The sequence below is a fragment of the Lycium barbarum genome, chromosome 3 (genome assembly GCF_019175385.1).
Source record: "Lycium barbarum isolate Lr01 chromosome 3, ASM1917538v2, whole genome shotgun sequence".
Classification (NCBI taxonomy): domain Eukaryota; kingdom Viridiplantae; phylum Streptophyta; class Magnoliopsida; order Solanales; family Solanaceae; genus Lycium; species Lycium barbarum.
In genome coordinates, this window is record NC_083339.1 from 114,554,544 (window position 1) to 114,566,823 (window position 12,280).

At 32.7% G+C, this 12,280-nt stretch overlaps 1 protein-coding gene across 1 annotated transcript; it reads right to left on the reverse strand.

The window, feature by feature from the left end:
- Positions 1 to 454: 454 nt before the first annotated feature.
- Positions 455 to 2,057, reverse strand: LOC132634032 (putative glucan endo-1,3-beta-glucosidase GVI). Its single transcript, XM_060350354.1, has 2 exons — positions 1,977 to 2,057; positions 455 to 1,589 (listed from the first exon to the last, which is right to left on the reverse strand). Exons 1-2 carry the CDS (start codon positions 2,029 to 2,031, stop codon positions 640 to 642), a joined length of 1,005 nt encoding a protein of 334 aa, XP_060206337.1. The 5' UTR covers positions 2,032 to 2,057; the 3' UTR covers positions 455 to 639.
- Positions 2,058 to 12,280: the final 10,223 nt, after the last annotated feature.

The window sequence follows — 12,280 nt, forward strand, 5'->3', positions numbered from 1 at the left end:
ACTAGTAGGGGTTTTTGCACTGTATATCTACGCATCAAAATAATAGCCGACAAAATGTATAATTTTTATATGTAAGTGTATAAATTTGCATAAAATATATACATAACAACATAGTTTTTTTTTTTTTTTTTAAAGTAACCACTCTTATTTCCCAATGGCTAATTATACACTAAATATACAATAAAGAAAAGGTTCACAAATTATTTCCCAACACCTAATTGCCCGTAAAAATACAAAATCTCTGTTTCTAACATATGACTCAAGAATGAGATTATTCATGAATAAAGGAGGGATCCCGTGAAATCCTCTGTTATTTGCTGCAGCACTCATTTCGTTAAATTAAACCATGCGTGTTTTATAAGTGAATTAATGACATAGCATAAATCTTCCAAAGATGCTAACAACTAGACAAAACAAAAATGAGACGAAATAATTAAAACATCACAATCCTATTGTGTGCATATCTATAATCTTTTGCCAATTCTTTGAATCGATACATCATACATCGAAACATAAGTAAATACAAAGATTAAGAAAACGAAGTAGTGGTAATATTGGAAAATTATCTAATCCCTATGGAGGAAACAATTGATGTGTTGGTGCCTATGCTGTATATAGAGTTATATACACATTAATTCTCTAGGGTGTTAAGTTGACGTGGTAAACTTCAGTCATATCGGGGTAGAATAAACCAAAATTTTCCTCGGTACCAGCGGGCTTTTGGTTCTCGTTGAAGAGAGCAAAAATGTATGTCTCCAAAACTTTGCCAGGCCTCCTAGGAGTTCCTTGTCCAGAAGAAACGTGTGCAATCAAATTGTTTGCATATGTTTGAGCATTGTCTTTAGTTGCATAAACATCACCAGCACTCGGCCACCCTGTCTCTGTAACCACAACATCTACCGCTGGTTGTCCAACTTTCTCTAATGCAGCATATAGAGAGTCCACCATTGCATCAAACATGTTGTTGTATTGGAATTGGCCATCACTTGAAATTGGAGCAGTGTTTTTTAAAAGTGCATAGTCTAATTGAATTTGAGCAGAATTTCCCGAATAGGCAAAATAAGGATAGACGTTAGCAAGTAACGGATATTTCTTTGTAGCTAAAAATTGTGCAATTGGTTTAAGGAATTGAATGGAATCCTCGGAGAATGCTCCGTTCGAAGGAGGATACGAGGTTCCTAACACTTGTAATGGGACTGCCGTTGAAACGGGTATGTTAAGGTTGTTGGCTTTCAGTGCCGAGTCTAGATTTTGCATGGCTCCTAGTACAAAAGTTGATAATGGTCCAGGTATGACTTCATTACCTGCTGATATGCATGTGAATTTGACATTTGAAGTATGTGGAATAATGTTAGTGACTACCCAATTTGTTGCAAAAGTTGGATCACTTGCAAGTGCTTGCAAGTCTTCGTTTCGGGTACCAAGAATTATGGAAATGCCAGAACCCTCTAGGGCCTTTAGCACGTCTTGGTTTGGATCGAAAATTCGTATGTTTTGGATGTTTTTGGACTTTAAGAGATTAATTACTTGGGCCGGTGGTGGCAGATTATTTCCCAAGAGCCCATAGTTCACACCAATTCCTTCAACACCTTTTACCAAAAATAAAAATAATAATAAAAAAAAAGATCAGTAATTCAATTTAACAAATAAGGTAATCTCACAAGTGGGGTCAATAAACAAATACCAAGACGTAAATTCGGAAACTTATGCTATGTCTATTTTGAAAATATTCACGCCATGTAGCCCATACTTTGTGTATAAACACCCAATTTTCAATATATTTGTGTAATGCAACTTTTATACACTATTATACAGTTTATACAAGGTTGATACATTATGCATGATATTGTATATTGGGCTATGTGATGTAAATATTTTCAAAAGCTGTATATTTTTGAAAATATCCCATTATAAAGTCTTCCTCAAATAACAGAGTTATTAATGAATAATGATTTCAAGAAGTTATGAAAACTTACCAGAGCTTAAGGTCACACATGCGAAGACAAATAACAAGACGCAAAGCCGCTGCATGATTGATAAATAATTAGAACTCTTTAGTTTTGATAGGGATATGATTCACAAACCACGAGTGGGGAATGGCCATATTTATATGTGTAAATCTTGTTAATTACCAGAGTTACTAGTACGTAGCCCTAAAATATTTTACCATCAATGCTGGATCTTTATTCAATTATTTTACCTTTTTTGGCATGAGATGGTGGATCTTTTTTGACTTAATAATTTTTCCTTTTTTGGCATGAGATGGTGGATCTTTATTTATTAATTTTGCTCTTTTCACATGAGATGCTGGATCTTAATTGATTTATGTTACCTCATTTGGCATGAGTATTAGTTATAACAATTTAATGCATGCATAAATAAGGACTGACAACCTATGTCAATGCAGTTGGTTAATTATTGCACACCCATTTATGACCGGCGGGATCTCCAAAGTTTTCCCGATCATAGTGATAATTTACTGTCCAGAAGGACAAGGTTAATTCATTTTATTGCGTTTACAGTAAAAAGTAGTTAATTACCATTAGTATCCATATTTACAAATGAATTTCCTTCTCTTATTAAAGGAAAATAAATTTTAGACTTAGTATATTCTTTAACGTAAGCACCAAAACACAATTTTTCGTAAAGCCAGCACAACCATGACAAGAAAGAATAACAACTAAAGATTAATGTATGACATACAAAGTGATTAAACACTTATAAAGATGGCAAAAGACATAAATTGACCTTTAAACTATACTTCAAAAGTCATTTTCACACTTAAACTATCCTGGCGATTCATTACACACCTAATATATTTAAAAGTGATATTTTTACCCCTCCAGAGCTGATGTGACATAAAAAAGAATTATATTTAAATAATAGGAGAGTGAGGTCAATTTTTTTAAAAAATTATTATAAAAAAAAAATACAACTTCTTCTTCCTTATTCAACCACCCCACCAACCCCTCCTCCTTCTCCTCCACATTCCCGCCACCCCCAACCCTACCCCCTTCTCCTCCACCTTCCCGCCCCCCCAAAACCCTTCTTCTCTTCCTCTCACTGCCACCCCACCCCTCTCTTCTGCCACTTTCATGCCACCTCCACCCCCACCCCCACTTCCCAAACCTTTTTTCTCACCTGAGATGGACCCTTAATGTGTCATTTAGACACTTTTTGCTGAATCAGCCAAATATGTAGTGTGTGTGTAACACATATATAGTGTGTGTGTGTAACACACTCGCCGATGACATGGCAAAATGACAAATTAAATTATGACATGTGTCATTTGATTCCGTAATAATATAAAAATAATTTTGAGTAAAACTAATTTTTCAAAAAAGATTTAAAAAATCTATTTTCTAAACCCTAAACATTATTAACAACACACAAACATACACACAAAAAGTTATTGAAGAAAGAAATTTTTTGAAATCATGTTCTTGGTGTTCTTCACCATTTTCATGTGTGTTCTTGTTCCAACCACGATTTTAATCCAAAATTTTAAGAAAAACTCCTCAAAATTTGTTATAACTTCAGCTAAAGATTCCTCACGAAGACCCGAAGACAACCCCAACATTAACTTTTCAAAATTTTCATCAAATAAAGTAACCCATTTTAAACCTTCAAGCTTTCTAAAGAGCCCTTTAATGGTGTTTCGACGAGTTCCCTTGATTTTTTTTTTCTTTTTACTAGGAGAGAAAGCAAGAAATTGAGTTGAATTAAAAATGTAACTGAGTTTTTTTTTCGTGTAGTGATAGCGGCGGCAGTAATGTCAATGATGGTAGAAAAAAGAATGAGGGAGAAGAAGAAGAGAAGGAAATTAAACAAAAAAAATGATTTTTGGCCTTTTCACGCGCCTATTTGGTGTGAAATCCACACAACTTGCCAAGTCAGCGAAAAATGTTTAAATGACACAGTAAGGATCCATCTCAGGTGTCTAAATAGAACAAGTTATAATTGAAATGTCTAAGTGAAAGATCTTGATGACCACAAGGGGTCGTCGATGGATTTGGCCAAGAAAGAAATAATGATGAGTTGGGGCACATGACATGGACTGTTGCAAATAGAGTCCATATGTATAGTATTAGCCATTAGAACGTGCGTATATACAAGATTGTTGACTGCTATTGATTTAGCAAAATTGGCTAAGACCGCATCTTCATCCACGGGTTCATCTATATGGTGCTCCTTGTTAGCTTATGAGTCACAAATTGAAATTTATTTTTCATTATTTCATATAGTATATATGTATATATATTTATTTATTTAGGAAAATAAATATTATTTTCCCACACATTACACATATATAAGAAATATACTTTGTGAAGTGTCATCAAAGGAGTATGATAAGATGGATGAAATCCCTCCAATTTTAACTAGATGTATCAGGTTTGAGCTATGACAATAAAAAAACTCATGGTAAGGAGAGATTTCCCTTATTGTCATACATAATGTTATTTGAATTAGTCGGATTAGTGGATTCCGAATATCAGATAGTTATATAAAAAGAAATATTTTGTAGTGTCGGGTTATAATCTTTGCCGGTAGTGTTGGGTGTGCGAATAAATTACCACATTAGTAGCTGAAAAGAAAAATAACCACTTATAAGGTGTTGAATACTCTTAATGATATGAGGCATTTTGGGGAAAACCATGCGGGCTTGGCCTAAAGCAGACAATATCACATCATGTTAAGAATATCTTTGGACCATTTAGCTCAACAACTGGTATCAGAGCCAATGGCTTGGCGGGACGAGTATGAAGATGGCGGAGTGTGGCGTGAGGTCTGGCTTAGTGCCTTTGCCCGTCTATGGGCCAGTTTATGACCTTTACCCGTAGCTTTGAAGACGCATACACAGCTTTTGGACTTTGGTGACCTTAGATACTCTACGGATGTGGTTGGCACACAGACAGAGGCGGAGCCAAGATTTGACGTTTATGGGTTCGGGATTTTAGTTTTTAAAGTTACTGGGTTCTAAATTAATAATTTCTATATGTTCAATGGATCTTTGATACAAATATAAGGTTCGGACCAAAGCTACTGGATTCGACCGAACCCGTACCCGATGAACTAGCTCCGCCCCTGCACATAGACATGTTGAATCTCTGACCCGTGAGTTATGGTAATGAGCCATGTGGAACTTAGTTCGAGGGGGAGATTGTTGGATGTGCGAACAAATTACCACATTAGTAGCTGAAAAGAAAAAGAAGCTATTTATAAGGTGTTGGATACTCTTAATGATGTGAGGCTTTTTGGGAAAACCGTGCAGGCTTGGCTCAAAGCGGACAATATCACATCATATTAAGAGTATTTTTGGACCGTTTAGCCCAACAGGTAGCTCGGTATATGTGATTTAGTCATGATGGTCAAAAAACATGTCGAAGTCACTATGTTACAGCCATGGACAAGTTCCTTTCTAAATTCTCCGACCTCTCAAATCTCAGCTCCGCAATCCTTTGTTTCCGACCCACATTTCTCAAAAACAGTCAGGCTAATATTGTTCATTTTTTCTGAAAGTATTGTCAGGTAAGTTTATGTGGATGATATATGAACAAAAAGTCACTTAGTTTAGGTCCAATTTATCTCTTTATATATAGGGAAATCGCAACGTTACTTTGATATGGACACGCTTCTAGAAACACTTTGATTCGGGAATAAAGATATCAGAAACTGTAGACACCTAAATGGGAATTAATAAATTGACTTAAAAAACGTAATAGCATGCATGATAATATGTAGATGCCTCTATAGAAAAAAACAACCAAACAAAAAAAAGCCGTCCCAAGGTTTAGTAAAAAAGAAAAAAAAAATGATTCATTTTCGCTAAAGGAGTATGTTAAATAAAAGAGGAGAGGAAATGGTTTGTCACCACTTATAATTTGAATAGAAGAAAATGATTTTTTCAAATCTTCTCTGTGTTATTTTCAAATGTATATATGTAAAATAAAAATATCTTGTAAAAAAAAAATACCGTAAAGAACTACAAAATCAATTGACCCAAATAAAAACGTGGATGGCGCATCCTAATATAAGAATTTAGTGGACACGTAATAACAGAAAAAAAATGAATAATTAAATACTAGAAAAAGACCACTTAATCTTTTTGAAAAGCGATTGTTAAAAGACACTCGACAAGAGGATTATTAATGGGACAACAAATTGTAAAGACATGTATAGTTCAAAGTGACTATAGAACTCTGAATAAGTTAGCTATGTAATTTAGTAATTATATATCCTTCTCAAGATGGGGAGGGCAATCTCAACAACTAGGTAAGAAGGAAACTGGAATATACGTTTTTCTATGGAAGTAATACTCCAATTATTCAACAGCAATGAAGAGCACGAACTAAAAAGAGAAAAATGCAATGCAGCAATCCCAAAAGCTCTTAGAATTATTCAATTTTTTGGGCATTGTTTTTTTTTGTTTTAAAAATGCAAAGAATAAAAAATTCCTGTGAGTCCATTTCTTCATTGTCTGATGTAAATACAAAATGTCGTCATTGATTAATAGAAGGGTTCTTTTCTTCTCCCTATATTGAATTGTTTTTTATTTGGCAATTATTCATTTTTTGGCATTGTTTTTCTTAAAAAAAAAATGCAAAGAATCAAGAATTCTTGTGATATTCCATTTCTTCTTTGTCTGATGTAAAATACAAATGTCTTCATTGCTTAGGAAGAGTTCTTTTCTTCTCTCTATATTGAATTTCTTTTTGTTGGGCTTGTAAAGAGCTAGTAAACGGGAGCAGCCTCGCACACATGACAAATTGGACTTGAAGGCAAAATTTGTCGATTTACCCATAACACCCCCCGGGCGTGAGATACACATGATGCCTAATTCTTTGAAAAGATTTTTTTTTATATATTTTGAGCTTATCCGAAATATGTCCAAATACATACTTACCGGATTACTGTCCAGGTTAATTTCCTGAAATTAAAAGGCAGTCAAGGTTCATTCCAATAATTAGGCAGTCATATTTTTCCTAATGTTAAAATTCGTTCAATACAATTTAGCGTTACAAGTGTTTTGAACTTGACTTTTACTACCCAACATTGTAATCTTACCTATTTATACAAGTTCAGATTTCTCTTATCAACACAAAAAAAAACTATTCTTTTTATTTTTCTCTTTACAATAGAACTAGTGAACTTGTCCGCGTTGTCTTAAAAAATATATTCGAGGCGATCTTCTTATAAATTAGTCCATATTATGACCAATACTCATATTAACTTAAAAGTATTATCCCCTCTGATCCAGTTTATAATATATCATTTCCTTATTATTTCATGCAAAGAAAAATGACATGTTTTTATATTTGGAAAAAATAAAATAACTTCAATATTTCATCTACGTAAGCTTTCAATTCATCATTGACCATCAAATGAAAAGGGGATAATTCGTCTTCCCCCCACCCCACCCCCCCTCCCTCCCTAGGGATTCTTCCGGTTTTGCGGTATTTGAAATAATTTTGTCTTCTCCATATTATTATATCTCTAAAGTCAATAATTATATATGAGGAATTACTGAACTCAAATCTTTTTTTATTGTTCCTCGACATGATCCATTTAAAAAAAGTTCATACATTTTAGGCACGTAGTCTTTTTAAAAGTTTTCATTTCTTTCTTAAATTGTTTGCAAGTTAAAGTGTGAAAAAATAACAAAAACATGCCAATAGTAATACAAAGGAGAGAACAACTAACTATGTTCTAATCAGATAGAAAATGAACCTACAAACTCCTATAATAAAATTGAAAAGCATAGATATCAATATTTCAATATCCAACTTGATACAAAATCATGTAGCCATTTCTGTATTAGTCTAGATATCGAAGAATATGTACAGTAATATTTGATGAACACAAATAAGAGGGAAGTAAATTTTCATGTCAAGATATTCTTTTTTAAAAGAGCCATTTCTGAATTGTTTTGAGCTTTTACCTCAAACTCTTGGATAAAGGGAATGCATCCCATAATCTCTCTCGCGTGCGCTCAAATTAAGTAATATGACTACAAGTATGAAATCTGCAGGAAAAAAAAAAAGGAATTAAAAAAAGAATAATACTCCCTAATTAAAATGAAAAGAAAACAGCACCACTACAAGAAGTTAGGCAGCAGGCATAAGCATTACTGTACATTAATTATTCTATTCAATTGGAGATTAAATGGTTGTTAATACATAAACAGTTACAGTGAGCAAAAACGATATTCCGTATTAATATAGAAGATGAAAAGTATAGCCATTACTACATATTAATTGTTCTGCTTAATGAAAAATGATTATGGAGGGAAGAGGTTTTTTTAATATTTAATAAGTTAAACTAATAGGATGGAGGAGGAAAAAAATGCAAAAAAAGAAGAAAAAAATATAAATAGGATCATTGGCAACAGTGGCGGATTCAGGATTTTCACTCAGGGTATTCGGAAAAATAATTGAACCTAAATATACACTGTAATATATGTTCAGGGTGTTCAAAAGTTAATATATGTACATAAACACATAAAATTTACCCTAAATATACACTGTAATTTTTTGTCCAGGGTGTTCGGGTGAACACCCTGAGCTCTTGGTACATCCGCCCCTGTTGGCCAAAGAAAGGTGGCACATCATTTTTTTTTTGGGAGGGGGAGGGTGGGGGGGGGGGGGGGTTGCATTAAGTTCAAATTAGGACAAGTACATAAGTAGTCATTCGGGTAAAAAATTTGACAATCGAATGGCCACATAAAATCAAAAGACATATTATAGCCAAAAAGAATAAGAAAAGCACTGTAACAAAGTGTTGGGGTACATGTTCTTCAACGAATTCATAGATTTTCTCTTCCACCATCTGTAAATACACTTTATATAAACAAGATGTATCCATTATTCACTTTATACACATGTTATAAGTTGGATATGCATTGCATGTACGCATTATATACATTCATTATACACTTCATATATATAGTGTATGCAAATTATATGAGCAATGAACGTTTATAAATAGTGTATATGTGTTATATCAGTGTAGATACACACACACATATATATAACGCATTATATACAATATATATATATATATATATATATATATATATATATATATAGTGAATACAAATTATACCAGCAATGAATGTTTATAAATAGTGTATATGTGTTATATCAGTGTAGATACATTTTTCATACAATATATATATATATATATATATATATATATATATATATATATATATATATATATATATATATATATATATATATATATATATATATATATATATATAAAATGTATACTCAATGTACAATGTATACACATATATTATATAGTTATTATACACTTTTACACAATGTATAAATGAAGGAGCACAAAACCGGCAAACTTGGCTCTCCGCCATTACCCATTGTTTTCTCCATCTTTCATCTTCTATGAGTGAAGGAGGAGATCACGAAAAAAAGATAAGGAGAAAGAAGACGACATGGTGGAAGTCGTTGGTGGGTGGAATCAGGGGCGGACCCATGTATTAGTTTTTGGTGCTCGAGCACCCATTAACCGTAGCGGATACTCTATGTAGACATATAAAAAATATTAAAGTTTTGGTATAAAATAATAAATAGCACCCAGGAAGCAATAAAAGATCTTGGTGCTCTGGTTAACAGGTTGTAGGGTTTAGGCTAAGCCATGGAGGAATCGAGTTCGAATCCTACTCAAAACAATATATTTTTTATTGATTATATGAATCCTGGGTCCGTCACTGAAAAGGAGAAGTATGTGAGAGAGAAAGTGAGGTGGCTGAAAGAGAGGGAGTATGGGCGGGATTTTTGAATTTAGCTATAATTTATCTTTATTTTTCAATTTACAGTATATTTCGGATGATATAGTAAAAAATTGAGCCATTTAAGTTGCTGGCAGACACACCCTAATGATTTTCCATTTAAATTGGGCCATTTAATGCCAAGTAATCAGCCGAAATAGCCATGTGATGTCAATTTTCCATTTTTTTATGACGTAAATATAAATAGCCATAGGAGTTTCTAGAATCTGGATATTCATTTTGTATTTCCTATTTTGTTTCTGCCATGCATACACCGACTCTATTTTTCTCTAATTTGACCAACCTCTATCCACATTGGATTATTTACTAAAGTGTTCGGGCATGAGTTAGTTGAAATTTGAAAAATAATATTTTTTTAGGTTGACGTTTTATAAGAATAAGATACATAAAGTTTAATTTGTATTTGGATAAAAAAAAAAAGAAGTTAGACGTTTTGTGAGTGAAAGCTTAAAATAAAAAAAAATAAAAAAAATCTCGAACTTATTGTTTAAACTTGAAATATATTATTATTATTAACTAAATAATTCCCTTTGATAAATAAATACTTGCTTAAAATAATCTTATAGTATATTTCAAAATTTTGAGCCAAACTCATTTAGGAAAGATGAAAGAATGAGGTAATTATAACTCCCAATCACATTTAACCAAAAAAAAAAAAAAAAATCAAATCCCAATTTCCAAGTGATTTTGGATAGGTCTCAAGAAGTAGACTAGGATCAAATATATCAAGCTATTTTAGAGGGGTCAACTTTCCGTTTTAATTCATATATTTGTGAAAGGACGGTTGAGGTTGTAACTCAAATTTCTTTTTGATTTTTATAACTTTTCATTACTTTATCATCCTTATTTGTAATATCATCATATAATATAATATATTCTTTGTGATAGTCATAGAATATTTAATTTTTTGTAGCTCTTATTTTTTACACGCTTGTTAATTAATAGAGATTCGTTACGTCATTAGATTTGCTTGTATTTATTTCTTTTGAGGATTAATATATTTTTATTACTAATAAAAATGACGTTATACATACTGTCAAAGTGGTATAATTCGCATTTTAAAAAAAAAAAAAAAAAAAAAGAAGGCAAAAGGCCCCTCCCTAATGCGGTTTTGTCAGAACTCAGAAGCACCGAGACTTAAACACTATAGCTTTTCCTGCTCATGAGGTGGACGTCTCTAGTCTACTTCCCTCTATCAAATCAGGAATCCCTAGATTTTTATTAGATTGACTATTCATATGATTGACTTAAGGTGAGTGGTATGCGCATTCTAAGGTCAATGTTTGTTATTGGGTTTAGCTATTAGAGTAGGACGGAATTTGACTGATGTAGGCTATTGATGCGATTGTACAAGAACAATGGAAACAACTCTACGATGTCCAACCAAGAAAAGGGAAAATAGGGGTTCTGGAAGCCCAACAATGAACAAGAAAATAAATAGTATCAATTTCCCCTTTAAGTTTGGATTGGAAGGACCTATTTTGCCCCTAGCAGGTTTGGTCTAACATCTAAGATAATCTAAGAGAAATTTTGGTAAACCTGACATTAAATTGATTTTTATGATGTATAATAAGAATTGAAGAAAAATTATGACTTAGACATGCATGCAAGAGTTCTTGAATCCACAGTTTATTTTATCTTTAGTTATAGAACTTTTTTTTTTTGTTTCCATTCTCGTGTATGTTACTCGCTTTAAGAGTTTAAGGTCCGACAAATCTGATTTGCGCAGTGAGGACCATTAAAGGGGAAGTGCTCCATACTATAATACTAAGATTTTATCTTTTATTTTTCATGACTTGAAGATTTTATTTTTTATTTTTCATGATTCAAATTCGAAATTTCTAATTATATTATCACACTACAATAGTTGGTGGTATGACATATATGTATCACATTGTCTTCAAATAAAGTATCTAATTAATAAGTTGGCCAGCCGAAACAAAAAGTACATTATATGTCGTATTACATATGGCTTTACGTGAACATGGAAGCCACTTCATACATCGCTTTATGCATGCCAAAAAATGCTTTTTTCTGCACTTCAATTTTGAAAATAGGTAAAATTGTACGCTCCTAAAAAGAAATGTTAGGCGGATAAAGTGTCTAAACAACTTACATTTTTACTTGAGGGAGAATAATCGGATTTTCCTCGTGAAAGATATGCTGATAGAACAAATAGAGATATTTATCTATATATGTAGTGGTGGCATATATAGGCCGGAGAGTAAAATCCATGATAGGGTAGTTACTTTATTGTATACTAAAATGGTGAGACTGGAGATAAGAGTGGGAGATATTCTGTAGGACAAAAAGGCAATTGACACTACGTACTGATGGTAGGTGAATTCCATAGCTACCAGTAAGCGAACTGACACTGAAAATGGATTATGACTATCTTACACTTATGAACCTATGCTATTGGAAGTGGACACTGAGGGCGTGTTTATATATTGAGGAAAATATTTTAAT

Bases quoted from the DNA above. Each gene is read 5' to 3' on its own strand.
- LOC132634032 (XM_060350354.1), bottom strand. From the start codon at position 2,031: ATGCAGCGGCTTTGCGTCTTGTTATTTGTCTTCGCATGTGTGACCTTA. The intron at 1,590-1,976 runs GTAAGTTTTCAT...TTTTGGTAAAAG, and splicing joins ATGTGTGACCTTAAGCTCTG to GTGTTGAAGGAATTGGTGTG.